Source organism: Rousettus aegyptiacus, unplaced genomic scaffold, assembly GCF_014176215.1.
Source record: "Rousettus aegyptiacus isolate mRouAeg1 unplaced genomic scaffold, mRouAeg1.p scaffold_m13_p_2, whole genome shotgun sequence".
In the NCBI taxonomy this organism is placed as follows: Eukaryota; Metazoa; Chordata; class Mammalia; order Chiroptera; family Pteropodidae; genus Rousettus; species Rousettus aegyptiacus.
In genome coordinates, this window is record NW_023416295.1 from 65288467 (window position 1) to 65313391 (window position 24925).

General features: G+C 36.3%; 1 protein-coding gene across 1 annotated transcript in view; it reads right to left on the minus strand.

Moving 5' to 3' along the window:
• ACVR2A (activin A receptor type 2A) overlaps positions 1-18097 on the minus strand; it is a 79851-nt gene extending 61754 nt beyond the window's left edge. The window contains exon 1 of the mRNA XM_016151145.2: positions 17418-18097. Coding sequence (XP_016006631.1) covers positions 17418-17472 — 55 coding nt within the window. The 5' untranslated portion in view covers positions 17473-18097. The remainder of the gene's footprint in view (positions 1-17417) is intronic.
• Between the last annotated feature and the right edge of the window lie 6828 nt (positions 18098-24925).

The following is a 24925-nucleotide window of genomic DNA, read 5'->3' on the forward strand; positions in this document are numbered from 1 at the left end:
ATAACCACCAAAAACTCAATTTGATAACTCAGCATTTTTCACTATATCATAGGTCTTAAGGGATACCAGAAACAGCACCTGCCGTTGGGTTAGGGGCAGGGGGAGAGAACCCTTACAGAATAGGTTCAAAGAAAGTCACACTACCCTGGAATTGGTAATTCATATTTTAATATACACGTCAAAATATTTGATTCAATAGAAAGAATAAATGTAAGCTCTGCAGACCTAGGTTATATAAACTTGTTTTGCTACTTATTTACGTAGCCTTGGGCAAGTCACTGAGTCTCAGTTTCCTCATCTATAAAATGGGGACGATATTTATCTTGAAGGTTGAATCATACACATTATCACTAAAACTTAAAAGCACTTAGCCCAAAGCATGCAATAATTGATGGCTGTGAATAATGGCAGTTTTAACAAATAATAATCATTAATAGCTATTGTTTTACATAATGCTTGGGCTGTGACATTACTTGCCACTTCCAAATTTCACCAAAGAAATGTAATAATGTAAAAATCCTGCCACATGTGAATGAGACTCACCTAATAATGGCCCATCAAGAAAACAATTCTAACCATTCATCAAAAGCATAGCAATTCAAGGATGTAAAGCACAGTATAAGGAATATAGTCAATAATACTGTGATAACTATGTATGATGTCAGATGGGTACTAGACTTATTGGGGTGATCTCTTCAGAAATCATGTAAGTCTTATCACTATGTTGCACACTTGAAACTAATATAATATTGTATGTCAACTATAATAGAAAAGTAAAAAAAAAAAATTTAAGCAAAAATGATTAAGAAAAGCACTTCTACAGAAATCGAAGGTAGGATTAACCTACAAATTTCCTTCAGCAACAATAACATATGTGGATTTGGGTTGCCATCAAGCTATCTGAAAGAGTACAGTCATTTCTGCCCTGGAATTAGTGCTCATTTTGGTCTGTCCTACTGCTGTATTACTACTTCTGGCTCCCCTCCTCCCCTGTCAAGCATGCACTTCAATAAATATGGTACAAGGATTATCTGCAAAACAACTACCTCTGTAACTGACTGCAAACATTTCCCCCCAGTAAGCAGGGAGTTTAGCAGCAGAGGGTGAAGTTGGTAAGCATTCTTTACTTTTAGAAAAGAACGCTGAACTTAAAAATCAGGGTTTAAGTTCTAGCTCCACTGATCAGTGACTTCAGGAAAATTCTACTATCTCAGTCTGCAGTAAAACAAATAAGGAAACCTATTTCTAATAGGATCAAAAAGGCACAAACATGAAATTACTTAGAAAACTATAAAGCATTAATAAATGGAACTTTCCTTCCCAGATGCTATTAAAATATTGAGAAAATAAAATACACTTTTGGAAATTTTGGTTATTCCCTAACATATCCACTCTTTCGTTTTTATCTCAGTTTGGAAAAAAGATTTTAAGGTGCTCTCATTTGGGATGATACTACTGAATGATGCACTACTCCATGCTACTTTATAATTTTCTAAAAATATCCCCAAAAAATCTCTATATAAAACAATACTATCAATTTATATAATCAGAAATCTTAGTATTCCTCCCTGAAAACTAACTGATGTTCTAAAATTAAACCACAGTCCAATAAATATATAAATATAAATATTATAAATAACATAAATACTATTGTATCCTGAACAAAACAGTATAGCCATCTGCAAAAACATTTTTTCACTAAATATACTAGAATGCCCTCAGTTTTAGATTCATTGTATTCATTCCTATTCAATAAATACTTCAAAGCTAGAATCTGTACTAGGCTAAAACAACAAGTGGCATCAGCAATTTTTTTATAAAGACTATATTATTTTAGAACAATTTTGGGTTCACAATAAAATTGAGAGTAAGGTACAGAGATTTTCCATAAATCTCCTGATCGCACACATCCATAGCCTCCCCCATAATCTACATCACTCACTAGAATGGTACATTTGTTACCAAGGATGAACCTACACTGAAACATCATAATCACCCAAAATATAGAGATTACCTTAGGGTTCACTCTTAGTATTGTACATTCAACAGGGTTGGACAAATATATAATGACATGTATCTATCGGTATAATATCATAGAGTATTTCCACTGCCCTAAAAATCCTCTTTGCTCTGCCTATTCACCTCTCTCCCTGACTTCATCCCTGGCAACCACTGATCTTTATACTGTTCCATAATTTTATCTTTTCCAGATGTCACATAGTTGGAATCATATAGGATATAAACTTCAGATTGGCTTCTTTCACTTAGTAACATGCATTTGAGTTTCTTCCATGTCTTTTCATGACTTGATGACTCACTTCTTTTTAGTGCTGAATAATATTCCATTGCCTGGATGTACTATAGTTTGCTTATCCATTCACCTACTAAAGGACATCTTGGTTCTTAAAAGTTTTGGCAATTATGAATAAAACTATTATAAATATCCATGTATAGGTTTCTGTGTGAACATAAGTTTTCAAATCCTTTGGGACCTGTGATTGCTGGGTCATATAGTAAAAGGATGTTTAGTTTTGTAAGAATCCACCAAACTATCATCCAAAGTCACTGCTCCATTTTGCATTCCTACCAGCAATAAATGACAGTTCCTATTATTCTTCATCCTTATCAGTATTTGCTGGTGTCAGTGTTCCAGATTTTGGGCATTCTAATAGGTGTACAGTGGTGTTTTATTGCTTTAATTTGCATCTCCCTGATGATATGTGATATAGAACATGTTTTCATATGTTTATTTTCCAACTGTATATCTTCTTTGATAAGGTGTCTGTTAAAGTCTTTGGCCCTTTTTTTAATTGGGTTGTTTGTTTTCTTCTTGTTAAGTTTTAAGAGTTATTTTAGACAACAGTCCTTTATCAATTATTATCAAATATTCCAAATATTTTCTCCTAGTTTGTGGCTTATCTTTCAATTACTATTTTGAGTTATTTAGAATACTTACTACTTCAGAAATCATTTAAATAACTTTACATATATTAACTCACTTATACTTTATAACAACTGTATAGAGTAAGTACTACTATTATCTCCATTTTCCAGATGAGAAAACTGTGACACAGAGAGGTTAAATAACTTGCCCTAGGTCACAGGAGCAGAAAACAATGGAGCTAAGAGATAAGACCAGGCACTCTGGCTCCAATGGTCTTAACTACATCACATTAACTTAGCACTACATTTGAATGAGTCTGGAAGGACTTGAGTCAGCTAGTAGATGAACACATTAATACATAATTCTAATACTGAATGTGGCAAGCAGTACCATAGGGATAAGCCATATTAAAGTCTTCAGATATTACTAGTTGAAACTAATTCTACTAGAATTATTAAATCTCATAGCAAAATGAAGAATCCCAACTCAGCCTGAGAAAGATGAATACATTTTATAAGGGTCTGTCATCTTTCTATTCAATTAACCAGGTATGTATCTGTCTGTTATGGCCTTGCTACTTTTCTAGTTAAGAACAATAACTTTCTTATCAATCTTTTTCTTCCAAAGACAATTCTAAATCAAGAGATCAGAACCAGCACAAATTAGTTTTTATCATAAACTCAGTACATAAGAAAAACATGGATGTCTTAGACATGTATTATAATTTTTAAGTACTTAAAAGGGGTAACAGAATCTGGACTAACCAAGTGTTGCTTAAGTGAGATGTTCCCTTAATTTTAGCGTATCAAAGAGTCTCCTCCAAAGCCAAGACTTCTGCTTGGTAACACAGTTAATGGCAGGCCCTGTTTTATCTACACTCACTTGTAAATTGCTACCTGGGAATAGCTAACTCATCTGGGTGGCCAGGTGGCTCTACTTGAGTTTCCTCTTCATTCTCCTTTCATCTAAAAACAAGATCATATTACTCTTCCTCACTAAGCCTCATCGTCTAGCCCTTGCTGTTTCTAGTATGAGTTAAGAGCCCATACTGGTTGACGTATAAATGGGCAGGGATAGTAGTATATAGGCAGAAGAAGAAAAAATAAAGGCAAAATGACAGAGTCCCCTTCCTTTCTTACACATTGTGTCATTCTCCATACGGTGTTCCTAACCATTTTCTTCCAGTGGCCCTGTCCTAATACCTAAATCTAATGCCTTTTCTCAAGCAATTTGGTGAGTTGCCACCAATTGAGAATTTTTTTGTTGTTGTTCTCTGAAACACAATGGAAGTCATACATGGCTTCTTTCCCTACAGGAAAAACGTCATATAATGGATGAAGTACATATTCCAAAATAAGCTAAGCATCTGCTTAAATCTCAGCTGTGAAGCTTACTGGCTGTATGACCCTGTTTTCTCATGGGTAAAACACGTAACTACTTCATAAGGTAGCTGAGTACCAAAACACACTACAGAAAGCAGTCAAGAGACTTTATTTGTATCTTTCATTTGACTCTGATATACCATAAGAGAAATCTCAGGATCAGTATCTCAAACCCTTAGAACACAGGCTTTCAAACTTTATGACCACATACCATAGTAAAAAATGCATTTTTCATTGTGACTCAGCACATATATAGATATAATCACGCACATAACTGAGATTTCACAAAACAATACTAACCTTTACAGCGTGTAATTCATTTTGACATTTTCTATTTTCTTTCTTCCTCCTCCCCCCCCCATAACCCTTCCCCTCCCATACTCTCCTTCCTAATCACATAATCACATACATGAAGCTCTTTTTAGCCTTGTCACCATACAACCCTACTAAAGCCTGAGGAAACAGTATTTCCAGGATGTAAAGCACAGAGGGTAAAAGAAGAGAGATCAGGGAATAAGGAAAGTCTGATAGCACTGGGGAAGAGTCTGTGTTTCTTCTGGTCCAAGAAGGAATACTAAATCCATTTTCCCCCAGACCAATGTTATTCTTGGGGGTAAAATTATTGTATTGTTATAATACGAAACACCAGGGTTTAAAACAAGATTGTCGATTGGTCTGGGAATTTAAGCAACACATATAACAATGATCCTTAAAAGAAAATACTTCCTAGGTTCCAAAGCTTTTGGAATATAATATATTTATAAATTGTGGAAGGGTTGTTACTCGTACAATGCCCTGTGTCAGAGGTTGGTACACCGCCTTCCTCAGGTCAAATCCAGTCTGCAACTTGCTTTTGTACAGCCCCTTAACAATAGTTTTTACATTTTAATGGTTGAAAAGATCAAAAGACTATTTCATCACACATGAAAATTATATGAAATTCAAATTCCAGTGTCTATAAAGTTTTACTGCAACACAGTCACACTGATTTATTTACATATCAATTTTGTATGACAAATATTTGTTAAGCACCTATTATGTGTCAGACACTGGGAAAACTACAGTGAATAAGTCAGAAATGGTCCCCCTCATAAGTATTAATGGTAGGCAAATGGGGGGGGGGGAAGCACAGATAAAAAGCAATTGGCTTGCTGAAGAAACCACCAGAAGGTCCATATGGCAAAAGATGAGGTTAGAGAAGGATGGTATCAATCAGTGCCTTTAAGATCATTGTAAGGTAAAGAAATTCTCTAATATTTTATATTCCACTGTTTATGGAATAACTTGCTCTCTACTCTTTGAATAAATCATTGTATTATTACAAATATTTGCAATAATATTTGAAAGTTTAAAGTTTTATGTATATATGTATATGTGAGTGTGCTTGTGTTTATGTGTGTAGCCTTTGATCCTCACGGTAATCTTGTAAGGCAGGTATTATAAACTCCATTTTACAGATTAAGAAACTAAGGTGACAGAATTTTCCCAAGTTCACATGGTATATCGTCATACCACAGTAATGAAATTCCCAACACACAAGTTTTCTCCCTACAGAACATTTGCTCTTTGTACTATACCAGCCCAAGACTTACATAATTAATTACTTTTACTGAATTTGAAGTGAAGGAGGTTCTTATTGCTGTTTTTTAGAAAACCATTCTTTACTAGCAACAGCTACATTTGTACCAACAAGATTAGCTTTTATTCCTAATAACTAGCCCTTACTGGCCAACCGCATGTTCCAGCAGTAGAAAATTCTAAAATCTGTACAGACTAGGCTCATCTACTCTTCTGCTGATTTCTTTCCAGATCATGGAAAAAAAGACTGGTTATTAATTATAAAAATACTGCTTAATCGAGGACACTAATTATATGTTGCTAGATTAACAGGAATTACAGCAAGGGCTATTCTCAGGTGCCAGTAGTGAAAGATAAAACCAAAACTACACTTCATTAATTCAAAAGAAAAAAATTAAAACACATTTCTTCTCCAACTATAATCTTTTAACTTTACTCCACCCTTCAGGAGTGAGGATCAGCTTGAGTAGTTTATTCTTCACAAAAATCATTCTGAGAGAGGTAGTTACTAAAGAAACTAGTACCTGAGTTTGTTAGGCCCTCTCAGCAGTTAAAGCCTCCTAATTTAATTGCTTCTATTATTTCTAGTCCTCTCAGCTAATAGGCAATCTCTGTTTACACCTTAACAAATAATATAATTACCAATTAATTTTCTAATTCAACACCCAAACCAGGTTTATATGTTTCTAAAGAACTAAAGAAGAGAATTAAAATGGTTACCAATAAGATTTATTATATAATATAATAATAATATTTATTATATAATATTTAGAAAGAATTAAATGATGGTCAGTAGCTATTTGATCGTTTTTCATTTAGAAAGGTGCTTTATTCTACTTCTGAATGCCTATTAATCAAATTGCTTTACTATTACCTTGCCTATCTTGTATAAGTTAATATCTTACAACTGCCCTTACCCATAATTTGTCATTTTTTTAACTCTGACTTTTCATTTCCATATCATTTTAAAGTGTACTTATTATGCCAGTAATTTCAAGTCTTAGCTTAAACAAATAATTATCAAATTCGCTTCACTAATCCTGCAGTATGAAACTTCACTATCAGGTAACACAAAGCTTAGCAACTACTTCTTTTTCTAGAACAACTTTATTTAAGGTAATAAAGTGGCCTATAATAGTTACAGAGTGAAACTACATTTATTTATAGACAGTAGCTTACCAAGAATAGTTAGCTTTACCTGCTTCCTAAATGAAAGGAACCAAATGAAAAGAGGTAGCCACCATTATAGTTTGAAATTCAGTAAAGTCTAATGTCTCTTCTGGTTTTATCTCTGTGCAATAATGCATTTTTTTTTTAGTCAAAGATGATGCTGCTGAACTTCTGCCAATATAGAGTCGATTTCTCTGTGCCAATTTCCCCTCCCACTAACAGTAGAGGCTTGAAATCAGTCACGGATAAAAATATTCAAGTTGAATACTCAGAGGCCACAGCTCTGAGTAAAAATAATAGCCCACAATATTAACTATTTATCCTTTCAGCCTTCCTTATAAGACCTTGATAACCTGCAAAGATATTAAATTCCTAAGAATTAAGATACAAAATATGCTGAGTTTCCACTTCTGAATCTTCAACCATACCAAAAATATGGTATCTTACAAGTTTAAAACAATAAAAAGGTGATCTTGGGGTGGGAGATGGGGGAGGGGGAGGCATTTGAAATAAGTAAAGCCAAAGCTTAAGAGAAAAATAAGAATATGAACATAAATTAAGAGATGTCCCAAATCTAAAGATGGGAATTTGCCACAAAAATTCAAACAGCCTCTGATCTGTGTTTTATTATCTCCTTTTTGAGGTTTGATTTTTTTGTTTTTGTTTTTTTTAAGATGTCGTATTCTAAGTTCTCATGTGCACAATAAACTCATCCATTTCTTTTTAAGTAATAACAAGTAGGAGAAAAACTGGGGTAACTAAGAAAATATAAAAGGAAAACTGGTAACTATAGGCAAACTTTAGAAAACAGAGAATATTTAAAGGGATCTTGAAGGGATCTAGCTTAGGCTGATGTAATAATAGTCTTGTAACTGGTCTCACCTCTTCACTCCTACACACACTGTATTCTCCAAATAGCTGCCACAGTGATCTTAAACACATAACCCAGATCTAGCTCCTCATTAAAACTCTTTGCCCTTTGGATTTCATTCTAATTCCTTCCTACATCAGATCAAAAATCCCTGCATGATCTTGTCCCTATCTCTCTAGTCTCATCCCCCCATTCATTTCTTCAGGCAGCCAGTCAAATATTTACTGAGCTTCCACTCTGCCAGAAACTGTGCTATGCCCTGGGGGTACTGTGATGAAGGTGAGAGGTGGCTCATCCTCTCTTAAAGCTTACACTCCAGTATGGAAATGGCAGATAATAAATAGATAAACTAAGTAATTAGAGATTGTGACATGCGAGGTAAGGCCAATGAAGAGTCATCCTCTCAGGACCCTGTTTGTTTCTATCAGAGCACATAAGACAATTTGTAATTATTTTATTCATCTGATTACTTACTTTATGACTATAAGCTCCATAAGGTCATAATTATGTCTGTCTTGTTCACTGCTGCATCCTACGCACTTAGCACAGTGCCTAGCATGTAGTTCAATATATGCTAGTAAAATAAATAATTATTTCATCCTCTTTAATTTAGATGAAGTTTCAGTGGTTGCTAAGGTCAAAGAAGAGTTGGTAGGAAAGTAGAAATCTGAATGAGAGACTCTAATCTTTTAGTCCAAAAATATTATATCACATTCAAAATATTGATTTCCAAACTGAAGGATATTTTCAAAGCCTGTAGCTGTTACCCAAAAAACAGACTTGAGAATCTTTCAAGACTTCACTTTTACATGAAAAATTTTAAAACATTAAAGCTTAAGTGTAATTGTATAAGAACATTTTAAATTCCAACAAATAAAAAGAGATAAAGATTTACTCCAATGTTTCCTTTTAATGCATACTAGAAGGAGAATTTAGAGAACTCTTTGTAAAAGAATCGTGATATGTGAATGTTCTAGATATTTCCTGGCACCTATTTGGCACTCTTTATTTGGCTGAATCATTTAGTCAGAATATTATCTCCTATTAACTGATAATTTGCCAGCAAATTTAAAAATATCCCCTAAGATATTTTTAAATGTTTTACACACTACGTTTTTAAAAATAAGACTTAAAGATAGGTTAAAAACTAACACACATATGTAAGAACTACCATGAACCAGGTACTATGTTATGTGGCATATTATTTTGTTTAATATACCTTGGTTTAGAAATTTTTTAAAATTCTCAGAGTTTTAGAAACTTGCCAAGATCTCATAACTTGCCCATGTCTCTTCCTCTTGAAATAATAATGCCTTGGAACAAGCTTGATTTATTGTGTGTAGTCATAAAGATGTGAAGACCAACAGATTTTTTCTCTTAAATAATTAAAGTCTCATTTATATAAAATATAAATTGCAAAATTAGTGATCACAAACAGGAAAAATCCTCCCTCAAAGCTTTATATATCGATAAGCTTATTTAAATGTTTTAAAAAGCAACCCCTCCTTATATGAGTCCTTCTATTACCTTATTGCTTTACATTTATTTTCTCCAGCAACATTAGAGAATAAAATGATTACCAATGTGACTATACTACTAAAAAATAGACAACCAAAAAAAAAAAAGAGAGAGAGAGAGAGCTTCATCTAGTCCAAAAGAACAGTTACTGAAAAGGTTTAAGATTCAGGTATGAATAGCATATACCAAGTCAGAAAAGTTTCTAAATTTACTTCTATAGAACAGTATAATTTATTGTGAGGAAAAGGCCTCGTGTAGATTTCAAATCATATAATCTGGATGACCAGTATGAGCAATTCATGCAATTACCAGAATTTAACTATTATTTAAACACAAACAACATATTGATCCACTAATGCTTACAATTTTAACTCCAATGACTACATGTTCATCATACAGTGTCTGTGCCCCATAAAAGAATATTACATGCTCTCATGTTTTTTATGTACTCTTTTCTAAATCTATGTCTGTATTTTCATTCGTGCTTATTATATAAATCTATATCTGTGTGTAGAATTTGTTATGAAAGTGATTCCTATTTTCTTCTGGCTTGTTATATCTTTACCAATTTTATTTAGGAGTGCTACCATCCTATCTTAATCTTCAGGCTGCTTTTCTGTCCAATTTCCACAGACATCTATTTGGGACATCCCACAGGATCATATCATCCTCTCCAATCTCCTCTAGGTTTTAAGTACTTTTCATTTGGACTTCAGACCCTCAACTGAGATTGTTCTGCTTCTTGAAGCAATTATAGACATCTTTTCATCACACAGATCTTTTCTTCAGATTTAGTCAAAATTCCTTCATTCTAACTTGCCTTTCATCCATGGTCAAGTATACTACCAAGTGCCCCCTGTGTTCCTGATCTTAATTTGCAGATGAATATCCTTCACGACCTCCTGCCAAGACATTTCTTTTTCCTATTATTAGGATCTGTATCTTCTAGCAAACCTTTCTAAATGAAAAAATCTGAACGCTTCAAAATTACAATCTAATTTTGCTTTAGCACCTGCGTGCTTAATTCATCCAGTTAGTCCAGAAGAGAGAAGAGCTCAGCCAAAGCAGGTCCATGTCCTCCCGTGGAACCAGTTTTCCCTCAATTCTATACCTAAGCACGTGTTCTCTATTGTAGATTAAATAATGAGCATATTTTTCAGTGTACATTATTTTCCACTGTAAATATTTACTTATGCAGCTAACTCCTCTACATAAAATGTTGGGTGGAGAGATTAAGAGATTATTGAACTAGGTCAGTTTTTAGGAATTTAAAACCCATTGGTCATTGAATTAATGGGTTGAATCAATTTTTTTAAATAAAATAGAATATAAAAATAAACAAAAGAGTTCATGAAATTTCTATTTCTGAGACACATACATATTTATGTATATGGGACCTGAGTCATGATGCAATGTGTATTTCTATTACGGGTTATAGTCAAAAAAGCTAGAAGCTACTGAACTTGAAGATCCCTACGAAGCCTTCTAAATCTATATGATTAAGGTTATATTAAAAGATTTAGTCTAAAGATCAGCAACAGCTTTTTTTAAAAAATGAATAGAACTTAAGGATACCATAAACCAGTAAAATCATTTTTTCTTAATAAAATATAACTATTAAATTCTAACCTTAAAATTAAAGCATTATAGAGCTTTTAGAGTAGGAAAAGAGTTCAGAGATAATCTAATCCAAGTTTATCACTTTAATATATACAAAAACTTGCTGAGAACCTATTGTGTCAGGTTCTAGGATTAGGTCTGTGGAAAAAGAGAAGATGTCTTTGAAGAGCTCACAGTCTAAAGTGTGTATAGATGTGTGTGTGTGTGTGTGTATACACACACACACACACACAGTCAAGTAAACATTTGCAATAATTACTGGAATTGAGGTAATTCAAGGTAATTTACAAAGTGTAAAAACAACAGAAACTAAATGTGGGCTGGGTGGAAGTGAAAACATTTCGAAAGAGGTACTACTTTCCAGTCTTAAAAGCAAAGAGTTAGCCAGGAAAAGGAGAAAGAAATAACATGTACAAAGGTACCACACTGATATACAATAAAAGATGACACATTCGGGGAACAGCAAGTTGAGTTTGTATAGCTGGAATATAGGACTCAAGCTGAGGAGAAGCCACAGCAGAATACCTAGCATTTATGTGACATTTAATCTTCAAACTACTCTCTGAAGTATGCACTATTAATATCCCCATTTGGTAGACAACAAAACTGAAGCACAAAAGGTGAAGTGATTTGCCCAAAGTTAAGTTGAAAAACTAAGGAAGTCTCACTCCAGAGCCTATACTCTCAGCCACTATCTCAAGAGGTTAGAGAAAACATGCAGGAACCAAATGATAAAGAACTTTGTATACCATTCTAAGACTTTAGACTTTATGCTAAAGGTGATTCGCAGTCAGTGAAAGATTTTAAGCAGGACATATTCAGATTTATTTTTTAATGAGATCAATCTGGCAGCTATGTGGATGGACTAGAAGAGGAAGTAGCAACAGAGAACTAGCTAGTATTAGCTAGAAAGGTACTACAATAAATCAGGTGAGAAAAATGATAGATGAACTAGATAGTAGCAGTGCTGGTACCTAAAACCAAATCTACTGATCAAGATAACCACATTCTTGTCCAGTATCCAGAAGAACCGCTCCCCCCGCCCCCAATTTTTCCCCTTAAACCCATCATTCTAACAGTATAAGAAATCCAACCTCGGACAACAACACATTCCTTTTAGGTCCCTTTATTAAAGAAAACCTGACCACTAGATGTGTTGGGTGCATGAAAGTGACGAAGAGAAACTAGCTGGAGAATGAAGGAAAGTCAATGGCTCTCTATAGCAGTTTTCTTACCTTCTTGACTGCTCCCTCTCCTTTCTCTATGCACTATTCCTGGAACTTTCATATTCAATAGTCAATTTAAAATCAATGTTCTGTCTAGACATGACTATTATAACCTAACAGAATTAAATCTACCACAGAGGAAGTCTAATGTGGTCCTAGCTGTGGCAATAAATATACTCTCTGGTCTGGTCAAATTTTGGCTTAAACAGAGACGATGAATGAATAACAATAAGGGGCAGACTTTTTGAAAGCAGCGAAGAGTTAAAGAAAACTAGAATATTAAAAAGGGAATAAGAGCAATCTAAAGTTCAACAAAGCCATTTGATTCCAAATTAGTACCACTGCTCCCAAGTGTGTGTGGTATTCCAGAAACCAACAAATAAAAGCACTAGAAAAGATCATCTGGTCAATTCTAAAACATTCTAAATTCAATCTGTTTTTATTTAAACCATGGGTGAGCCCTCTTGAGCCACCTTTGATGCTCCGCAATGAGTGGATTCCATAAACAAGCAGCCTGCAATACAGGGAAGTACAGAAGGAATACAGGGGAGAAAAAGAGTAAACAAAGGAAAGGAAAGGGGAAAGAAAAATATAATGAAAGGGAATGAAAGAAATGATGAGTTACAGAATATGAAATAAAAAGTGAAGTATTTGTGACCCCAACATTAAACGTTGCCAATCTTACCTAGCTTACCTGAGAGGCACCATGGCAACTAGCAACATAAGACAAAAATTTTAATCGCATATTTATGAGACACCAAAAATGAGAAATAAAAGAGTCTTACAAAAGTAAAAGAGCAACAAAATAGTTTCAGAATCTAAAGGGACAATTTAGAGATTTTAAAATCTCATTCAGTTTAGTTACATGCTTTATTTCCTACTAAATAGTGGTTCTAGTAGACCCAAAAAAGTAAAATGTCAATAACACCAGAGATATACATGAGAGGTGTGTTATAAAGAATATGAGGCTTATTTGCATATTTTTGTGAGAGTGACATCAGAATCTTTCCTCTCATGGTGTAATGCTACTTATTTTAAGAGTTCCACTGTAATTCTTATCCTAGCTGGTTGAGTTAACTTCCTTAAAAACATAGTTCAAAATAAGTTAACCACTTATTAATTATGGTCAAATTTCAACCTTAAAAAGGACAAGAGTCTACAATAGATCATAGAATATTACTCAGTACAGCCTAAATAAGCATAATGGTAACCAAAACCCAGCTACTGATTCTCAAGAAAATTATGTAATTAAAAAATCATTTTGAAAGTTTCTTAAAATTAAAGTTAGCTAGACAAAAGAAGTATCCTTTAAAAAATGAATTTACACCTTGAATCATGCAGGGAACATGTAATAGTGAACACATTTCTTCCATATAAAACTTAGAAAACTTTCAGGCACCATGTTAAACACACACACGCGCACGCACACCCTGCTGCCACCACTCTGCCCAGACAGTGATTTCAATAAGGATAAAAGGAAATATCCTTAAAGATGATTATTATAGCAAAGAGACTACTAGATCAAAAGCAAATACAATTAAACTCGATAGCCTGACCAAACATTCATCACATCCACAAATATTCAATCTTCATGAGTATTCCATCATAACAAATAACTGGAGAGTTTATTCATAGCAGAAAAATATTTTTAGTAAAGAACAATAGAATGAAATAATGTATATGCCTACAGTCTGTTTCTCTAATATAATCATTTTAATTTTAAAAGATAATGAAATAATGAAAACTCTCAATACAAGGTCACCTGGAGATCATCAATACCATGTACTTATAACATTTAGATGATTGACTGTGGGAGGAAAAGCTGAGCCCTTTTACTAACATATAAATGCTTTTAAAAATTAAGAGTTTACAATAGGACTTCTCAACGTCAACAATATTGACATTTTGAGCCAGATAATTCTTTGTTGTAGAAGGCTATGCTGTGAGTTATAGATGATTAGCAGCATCCCTGCCCTCTACCCACTAGATGCCAGTAGCACACCCTCCCCTCCTCCCCTACAGTTGTGACAACCAAAAATGTCCAAATGTCCCCTTGGGGGAGAGGTACGAGGGTGGGGAGCAAGCGTCACCCAAACTTGAGAACTATTGGCTTCTCATAAATAGGAAAAAATTCAAAATGAATGTTTGGGGCGGGGGCTGTTTTTCTTCTGGTCTTAATGTTCCAATATATCATATTTGATTTGATCAGACTACATTTAAGAGATTCTGCCTTTTAGAAAACAAAGCATTTAATATCTATCCCTTGTTAGCCAAGTTCAGAAACGTCCCAGAAGATTTTCTGTACTGCCAATTCCCCCTCCAAGCCCACATATGCTTACAGAAACATGCACAATACTGCCTAGTTGAACTCAAGAAAATACACATAATTACTTTATTTCCATTTCTTATTTCATCAAATATATAGACCAGACTGCTCCAATTCCTACAGAATCCAAAGGAATTCTCAATATATTCACTGTACCTCAAATAGTACAATAGCTGCATCACTTAAGGAAGGATAAACCTAGGAACTAGAGCAAGTATTAAAGTCCTCTTTACATTTTAACAAATTGTCGGAAAAGATACAAATTAGCCACAATGCTTTCAAAAAAAAAAGTGATTTCCAGAATCTGAGGAAGAATAAAAGGAATGAAAAAAAAATCAAAAATTAAAGGGAATCTGAAGGCATGTCAAGATTAGGGCAAAACTCAATAGTTTCCCCTTGAATGGGGGGGGGGGGGGATTATACACTTGGCCATACCTTACAGGAATAGCCTGTATAATCCATCTTTGGAAACTGAAAAATCGAAGTCCACAAAATACTAAAGAAAAGAGTAAAGATCCATCTTAAACACCCAAAATAAAACTGTTCTTTACTACTATTCTCTATTTGATTTAAAAAAAAAGTCAAATATCCAGACACAAAAAACTGACAACTTGAAATTTTTAAATTCTCATAAAAATAGCCATCCTTATGCTCCTAGCATGCCAGATTACAAATTACATAGAAAAATCAAGTAGGGAAAAAAACATAATAATCCTGTTTTTAAGTGCATTTGATTCATAACAAAAGCCCTTTAAAAATCAGACATTTTAAGTACTAAAAATCTTCGTGTATAAATATGGATTAAAGTCTTTAAGAATATTTCAATTATCTTCAACAGAAGTATATTTTAGTTCAACTAGGAATGTTTACTTAAGAAACTATGCAACAATATTTAATATTAGTCTAATGTAAGTAGAATATGCTCTATAGCAACAAATTATTTTATTTTAAAATTTTAGCTATAAACCTCCTGGCCCAGTGAAAATAATCCTGTAAGAAACTAATGCTCAATTCTTTTTACTCCCAAACCAACCAAGGAAAGCTGTAAAATCTGTAGCGACAGCCTGCTTTTCCAGAAGTAATACCTTGAGACTGACTGCTCAAGAATAACCTCCTTCACCAATTAGTGTAACTCAGGTGAGCATGGGAGGGAATATTCACAATTTCTTGGTCAGTGGCCATGATGCCCCTCCTCTTCAAGGGCAGGAGATCAGAAAGAGGGATTTGAACAAGAGGAGTTCACCAACCAGAATATATAGGAGCAGAGGAGAAAGAGTACTACAGGAAAAATAAAAACCTCATGGTTAAGTCATGTCACAAAAGCAAGAGGTTTAATGTTATCAAGGTATTCATTCATTTTGGAGACACCATTGTTTATCTTCCTCCCCAAAACAGGCACAAAAAGAACTGTCAGCCTGCCTTAAGCATGTTCCTTCTTCCATTTAAACAGACATGATTCTTTTGGTTAATCTCTGGCAATGATCGCCATTTCACAACACATTCAGCCCACCCGGAACTGATCAATACCACTACAGACATAAGACTAGACTTTATCCATTTATTAACCACAAGAAAATGTACCATTCAGCAAAATTCTATACATTACAAAATATTCTATTAAAAGGAGGGGGGTGGGGAGGACAGACGGACACACACACACACACACACACACGCACAGAGAGAGGTACACAAAGAAAAGACTACCATCCTCTAATTTCCCTGTGGCAAATGAGATAAAGACATGGCCATGAAACTTGTCAATTTCTCCCCCCTCAACATAATTCTATCTCGCAACCTAGTAAGTGAATATTGAATTTTATGATAAATAGATCCATTGTGACTTTAGAATTGTTTCATCTATCAAACTAACTCCTATTATGTACATTTGCACACCTTTGAGCTAGATGCTGTATTCATTTATAGAATTTCAAATACAAAAGACTAGATAGTTTCTCAACCACTGGTTGCAACCATAGAACATGCTCACAAAATCAAAATTTCAAATACCAATGCGCCAGATTATTTTCCTAACCTTGGGCCAAAACCTATTTTATGATATAGTGTATTTGACAGTATGAACAAATTCAAACGGGCTATTCTAAATCGAAAACAATGCTTCAATACAACGCGTTTAAAATAAGTATTCCGTAGGTAAGCAAAATCTCTGCCAGAAGAGCACATAAATGGTGGTTGAAAGCCAGCACATTAGCAACACACAGCGGCATACCTCTTCTGCACTGGGTTATAGTTAATACTCCAACAACAACTACAACTATTTTTAACACTGCTGGACACTGAAGTTAAAGAAAACGTAAGGAGCGACCCAGATGAAATTGCTGATCTGATGCATTGTCTCTCTCTCACGATCAAAATTAAGTAGCAACTGACTTGATGGGTGCCGTGACAGTCACTGGTGAAGCACTAATTAAAAGACGATTTTCAAAAAACCCCTATTTTGGAGGATGCCACATTAAATGACATGTTGGAATACGCCTTTCGGGTCTCAAACCTTTGCATAAATTGTCACTTGTGGTATTTGCGGCTTAATTGCAACCCAACCCGCGCTGTCATCCAGTGCTATGGCCACAAAACCATGACTTTCTCACTTCCACAACAACAGAGCAGTCACTCTTATCAGTTACCAACCTAACTTAAAACGAGGAAAATTCGTGGGGGCTTCCAGATCACAATCAGACCTTAGGGGTGGCAGCCGAGGGGCTGGGTGGGGGGTTGGGGGAAACTCCCCAGGCTCCACTGGGGCTCGCCGACCCAACAACAACCGCGGCCGCCAGCAGCGGCAGCAGCGGCTGCAGCCCTGCCGCGCTGCGCTCCATGCACCTACCTGAAGAACAAGAGATAAGAAAGACGGCGAACGCCAACTTTGCAGCAGCTCCCATTTTCCCGAGGCGCCGGGGAAGCCGTAAGAAGTTCTCGTTAAATATCCAGTTCTCTGGGTCTTCCCCGGAGACAAACCTCCTGGTGTAAAATCAACCGTCATAAAACATATTCGGAAGCCCCGACCAAAAACGTTCACGGGGTTGAAAAAAAAAAAGAGAGAAAAAAAGCACAATAATAATAATAAAAATGCACCACGGGGGAAAAACCGCCACACACACGCACAACACACAAAACCAAACAACGAAAAGCCAACAACAACAAAAGCGGGTTTAAATCACTGTCAAAATCACTGTCAGCTCCGCTCGCCTCTCGGGTCTCTCGGAACAAAACGCCAGGCTGAGGCGACGAGGAGGCGGCGGCGGCGTCCGCTGCCGTCCGGACAGTCCGGGAACCGAGCTGGGTCCGACGTCCGGACCGACCTTCAACCCGGACACCCAAAGTCCGCGGACCACTGGCGGCCGAGCTCGCGGCAGTGGCGGCCGAGTCGGCAGCGGCGCGGGGAAGGAGCGGCGGGCAGCGGCAGTGCAGGCGGCGGCCAAGTTCTGGTCCAGGCTCTGGCTCCGGCTGCGGGCTCCGGGCTCGGCCGCGTTTTCGGTCCCCTGGCCTCCGCCGGCCCCGCCCCCTAAACTTCCGGTTCCGGCCCGAAGCTGGAAACCAGGCACGGAGGAGGAACGCTCCGCGGCGGCCGCGGCTGCGGCGGCGGTAGCGGCTACGGGGCGCAGCGCGCGTGCCGGGCCGGGAGCGCGAGGAGATTGTCGGGGAAGCGAGTCGGGAGCGGGGGAGGGGTGGGAGAGCGAGGGCGGGGCCGGCTGGAGGGCGAGGAGGCGGGGCGCATGGAAGCTCGATACCGCGAGGCCTCGGCGTCCGGCCTGCTCGGCCTGCTGGGCTCTGGGGCTCCAGAGGGTGCGCGGGTGGATGCGGCTGGGTGCTGGGGCGCCTCGTTTCTTAATCGCGCCGCGCCGGCCTTTCTGGACCGCACGCTCAAATGGTCACGGGGAGCCCTAGAACAGGACCTCGAGGTGGGGCGGATGGCTGGTGACTTCCCAGCGGGGTGCGTCTACAGCGCCCTGTCTTTCCTCTGGGGGGACGCCTCGTCCTCTCTCAGACTCCGGGCGCCGGGAAGCCGCGGGTGGGAGCCTGTCCGCCGCGCCTGCCGAGCTGACGGAGCGAGCTCGATGTGCGAGAGCTGCTGTTTCCAGTCTTAAGGATGCATCGCACCCCTGTGGCTTTTACTTAACGTTTTCTCTTTCAGCTAAAAAGATAGAAAAAAATCGCGGAGGATGGGCAGCACACCCGATCAGGGTATCCACGGCAGTTATCACGATGTGCAGTTTGAATCCATTCCCGATACATCCCTTTTAATACACAAAGCATTGTGTTGAGACCTGTTCTGCGCTTAATAGGTTCGCAAATATCTATTACGCGCTGAAGAGGAAACCTGCAAATTTTGATCTACATATTTGATGGTCAGACAAGTGTTTACTTTTTCAAATTTTAGTTATTTTACGGCCTATTTTTACCCGCTTTAAGTTGATTGTTTATAAGGTGCTGTGCTGGGCGTGGAGTTGGATCCATATGTAAAAATAGGACCCCTACTTCAAGGAGCTCACAGTATTTGCTATACTAGAAGTGACTACCGAATACAAACTGAAGACAGTATTAAAGATACTAGCTTTATCATTTACCATACTTTAGCGAGCTCCTCAAAGTAACAGAGCTCTTATCTGAATTCTCTCCCATTTGAGTGTCTGGTATGATGGGTGCTTAATAAATAATTGTATAAATGAGTAGAGGATAACTGCCTTTTTCTTAAGTTCAGCATTCTCACAAGTACTCTACAAATTTATGTTTTTTTAATAAGAAAATAAAGCAACTACTGTGTTGCTAATTCATGTCTTACTTGTGGCTTACTGATCCCACATTTTTCCCACAAAGCCAATCCTTGTGTTTATAGGGTTTTATTTTTCTATTAGTTACTCTGTATTTCTATTATGTTCATCCTGTAATTGTCTATCCATTCCTACAACTTGTCAGGATTATCAGCAATCATTGTGGCACTTTAAACCCTCACCAAGATTTGCAGTTCTCAAATCGTAGCACTCACAATTTAACTGACACCGTGTAACAGGTAAGAAAAGTCCCAAGTTGTTCTTCAAGTTATCTAAATGATCCCATATTACATAGTTCTCTGGCCTTTATCAACTTTTCAGAAGAATAAATATAAACCTTCCATTCGCTGGTTGAATTAAGATTTGCCATTAAATATCTGGAATGGGAGAGTTTTTTATTTAGAACCACCTTCAGTTCATTCAGGAATTTAATGTTGTTTATACCCTGAATCAGGCCTCACTGTTGTCTTATCTCTGCATCACTTCAATATTTTTTGAATTGTGAAACCAGAGCAAGTGGAATAACTGGAATAACCAGTAATAGGACTAAAACTTGAAAATATATTCCTTATCTTACCACTCAAATTCCCCAGTATAAGAGAAGAATGTAAGAAAAGATGAAAATTATTTTTCTGTAGTATGAAAGAAGCAACAAGTCAAGTCTTCACTAGAATATTATTCAAAATAGTTAAAATAACCACAGGAGAAAAATTATTAGCATCCATAAACAGCAGTTATCTATTTTATTCCTAAATCTGTATTCACCCCACCCTCTGCATCTTTTAAAACTTCAAAAATAATTTAACCAATTAAGACATGAGAGCATGTGACTAATTCCCACTGAAATTCCAAAGCTTAAGACAGGTAGCTGCAGCTGACCCTGCTGCCCTTCTTCATATTTTCTAGAATGACTTTTTCTTATCTGCAAATCCAATACCTAACAGAGAACACGCTGTACAAACTGGATTTGGGAAGAAAGGTGAAGAAAAGAAAAGGCAACATGAAAGGAATTTTGGTCTGCCAGAGCCTTAGACATTATATGTTAAACGACTTTAGCTAACATATCTCAATCCCCAAACCTGAGACCTGGCCTTGTAGCCAGTCCAATGCTAGACTTTCAAGTCCAGGGTCTCTGCAAGAATTTCAATTGCACTGCAAATTATTCCCAGCTGGAAGAATCTTGAGACGTCAGTTGAGCCTAGAGAATCAACTGTGTGTTGGCTGGATGAGGAGATGAAGGTAAATTAGGGTCAGAGACTGCTTTCCAGAATAGCCTAGAAACTCATATACCTCAAAAAAGGTATGGAGTAAGCTTAAATCTTCAACTTGGAAGTGAGGCTGGAATTGAACTTGCTGTTGAGATTGGGTATTATGGCATATATTGTGAGGAAATTCACCTTAAGGTATTTGCCTGCCTTCAGACTTACCAACAGCTACATATAAGCAACACCTGCCAAACCTTTGTTCCTTCATCATCAGGAAGATGACTTAATCCCTTTGGAATATGAGGGATGTTGAATTCCCCTTAAATGAAAGATTTTAATATGTTTTTGCTGCTTTCTAGCTACTGTAGATTTACTGTGTGCAGATTAAATAGGCATTCCCAAAGTGGCACAAATACTGTATTTCTTATATACCAATACTGTAAAGCACACTACATGGGGAACAAACTTGGTATCTTAGCAGATTAAAGGAAAGCAGATAATTATCAACACATCCCTAAGTGTACAAGGTAGAGGGAAAACTCTGTATCCTAGCTTTAGCTACTGTTATTCCTCTCTATTGAGGTCTAGCCATAGTATTCCACTGTGCCAATGGAGTAAAAAAGGTATGGAATAAGGATGTGAGAATAGATGCAGGACAAAACATTAAAGCAGAATAGTCTAGGACAGAAAAGTGAGTTAGAATAGTTAAGGAAACTAGCTGTGGTGGAAATAATGGATCCAACGCAGCTACTAATATAAATTTCAACAACCAATTGGTTTCCCTGTAACTTCCCAAGAGTAACATTTGACTTTTCCTCCTCTATTAATCAAAATACAATAAATGTGTGGGAAACAAAAAGAACAGACAATTTGGAGAAAGCTTTCTCTCATCCTCCAATATATTATTTCTAATAGTTTTATAACATTTCTAAATTTTATAATGATTTTATAAATTTATAATTTTTATTTCTTAGTTTCTAACTTTTATTTCTAATAATTTTCATACATTCTTTTTATAATGAAGAATACTGAATGCTTTAAGATAACACTACCTCCCAAATGGAAAATGGTGGAGTAAACCAGCACTACTCAAAGTGTGGGTCTCAAATCAGTGTTGGTTTCAAACTGTTTGTTATTAATCTTCAAAGAGATTAGTGTAGACATTGACAAAAGCTCCTTAAAAAGTTTTGTAGAAACTTGACAGAATGATTTTATATCTGCTGAAGCTGATAATAAAATAATAATAATTGGGCTTATATTTTAGTTTTTCTTTCATTTTTAGTAATTCAGTGTTATTGTATTTTATACAAGTGTTATAGATTGAAAGTTCACTACAGATAATTTGAGAGACACTGGAGTAGAGAATAGTCAACATACCCAAGACTCTCTCAGAAATAGTGCCCTCCATTCATTTTAACGAATGCTTAAAATCTTGAATAAAGCTTTGATACTGTAATCCTGAAATTTCCTATAATGCAAGACTGCATAAGAATCAGTCATTTTTATTACATTGTCCATCTTTATCTGTAGTATTCATTTATTCAATAAGTAAGTATTAGAATTCGTGCTAAGTGTCGATTACATAGTGATAAGTAAAATAGATATAGTCTCTGCCCTCATTGAGCTTACAGTATCATGAGAAGAGAAAAAATAGGAAGTAAAAAAGTAACTGTCAAATGGGAAAGATTATTTATAAACAGGATGCTGAGATAAAAAATAAGAGTGGTGAAATTGGATAGAAAAGGGGCCTATTTAGAGGAAGGACATAAAGGAAGTGGCACTTAAACTGAAACCTACAATATGAAAAGGAGATCGCCATGAAAGGAGCTAGTTAAGAAGAAATAGTATGTACAAAGCCTATGATATGTTTAACAAATTGAAAGGAGGCTCACACAGCAATGAGGAATGTGGTATGGATGAGGAGAGAGAGGATACAGGCCCAGACTATGCAAGATCTTACAGACCAAAGAAAGGTCCTTGGTTTTAAAGCAAAGCATTACCACTGGAGCATTTTAAGTAAGGGAATTATGTGGTCTGGTTTAAGTTTTAAAAGATCACTTTTGCTCTTATATGGAGAACAGATTACAAGAGAAAACAAAGCGGAGTGATTAGTTAAGAGGGTGTCACAATAAGTCAGGCAAGAAATTATTGATACTGTAAACTAATGTGGAAAAAAGTGGATAGGTTCAAGATATATTTTGTAAGTAGAATTAACAGGAGTTCTGATAAATTGGATGACTCCTACCTTTTTCTTGAGCAAATGAATGAACGTAGTGTCTTTTGTTGAAATGGGGAAGATTTAGGGGGAGAGAAACAAAGAAGAGAATGGAAGCAGGGATAGTGAAAATTTTCGATGTTAAATCTGAGTTGCCTGTGAGACAACCAAATGGCGATGTAAAGTAATCAGTCGGATGTAGGCGGCTGAAGTTAGGAGGAACATGTGATGCTACAGATATAAATATGGGAATTGTCAGCACACAAATGATATTAAAGGCCATGGAAATTAATGAGAATATCTAAATAGAGAGTAAAGAGAGAAAAAATTTAGCAAGTAGAGGATTTAAAAAGAGGAAAGGGGATGAAAAAACAGCAGCCAGAGAGATGTGATAAAAACCAAGAAAAAGATATGTCATACATGAGAGTGTTTTACAAAGGGAGATAGGGACAATACTGCCTTCTACAGAGGTATCAGTAAATTGAAGGATAAAAAAAAAAAGGGCTACCGGATATGGCAACGTGGAGAGAATTGATGTTCTTGACAGTTACAGCAGAAGCCAGACTGAAATGTTTGAAGACCCAGTGGTAAATAAGAATTTGGAACCAGCATAAATAACAACTCTTTAAAGACATCTGGCTATAAAAAAATCAAATAGGGTTGTGGCTAGAGGCAAATGCAGAGTCAAGAGAGGATTTTATTTCATTTCTACATTCAAATGAGAGATCATACATTGTGTTTGTAAACTGAGAGGTATGATTCTGCAATAAGGGGATAAGATTGAAAATGCAGAAGAATGTAAGGAGAACTGAATGGACAAAATACTCATCATGGTGAGAAATATGGAGCTTCAGAGCATGAACTAGATGTTCTGAACTTTGAGAGAAGGGTAGCCATTCCTTTTTTCCTTTTTTTTCTCTCTCCTTTCCTTTATTCTCTTCTTTTCTCCTTTGTTCTCCTCTCCTTCCCTTCTTTCTATCTGTCTACCTAAAATCTATCTATCTCTATCTCTATTCTTTGACTCTGTTACTCTCTTTTTCTCTTTAATTTTTTGTTGACATTTGTTTGATCTTGAGGCAGGCAAGAAGAAGACAGGACCGGCGGAAACATTAGTTTATAGAACTGGACACTGGAGTGTGGTGGTATTCCCAGCTGAGAACTCTAATTTCCCTGAAATATAAAGCAAGATTTTAGCATAAAGTGAAAGAGACATGATAAAAATGATGTAAAATAATCCTAACTGAGATTGAAGAGAAAAGTTTTATAGTAGAATTGTCTAGGTTGAGTGCCCATTTGAAGTTGGAGATCGTATTTATCATGACTTCAGTCTGCCCGGTTATGTGTGTAGTTATTTCCTGGAACACATAGGTGTCAGCAGGCACAAAGAAGGCAGATGATTGAGTTTTTCCATGACGAGATGTATTCAGTAAGAGATTTTGAGGAAGAGAGGAACAATTTATCAGAGTTGCATGGGAGTCATTGGAACAATCAATAATAGAATTTCAGTTGCTAAAAAGAACACATCTAGAAGGGGCTGTTGAGGATAGAAAGAAGGGATAGGAGCATGGGTTAGAAGGGTGACATCATTAGGAGTACTCTTGCTTCCTGGAAGATATTTACATAGTGAGCTAGAAGGACAGGAGCTATGACCTATGAAAAAGAATTCAAGGTTTTAAAGGAAAGGGGAATTGTGTCTGGTGATAACAGTGGTCAAAGAGTTACCAAAGGTGTGATAAAAAAAAATAGTCATTAACAATGAGGAGATCTAAAAACTGGATGTCAAAGCATCCTGGGAGTTGAATGAGTCATTTGCAAGGATGTTGAAACCACTTAGAATGGTGACAAAGAGTAGGCTGGTCATTAAAAACAGTAAGACTTTGATAATAAAGAGATGTTATTTGGAGGCAATTAGATGACAGCATTCCTCAATGTAATCTCTAATAAGAAACTGGTTTTCAAACTGTTTTATTTGATTTTCATTACAATTTGGATAGGTAGCCTTGGTAATATTATTATTTCATAGACAAGAAAAAAATCTTAGTCTTAGAGAAATTACGAATGTACTAGAAGTAGATATAAGGAGACAGATAAAGAGAGTCAATTTAGTGTCTTCTACTTTAAATTAAACTCAAATTTATGAAAT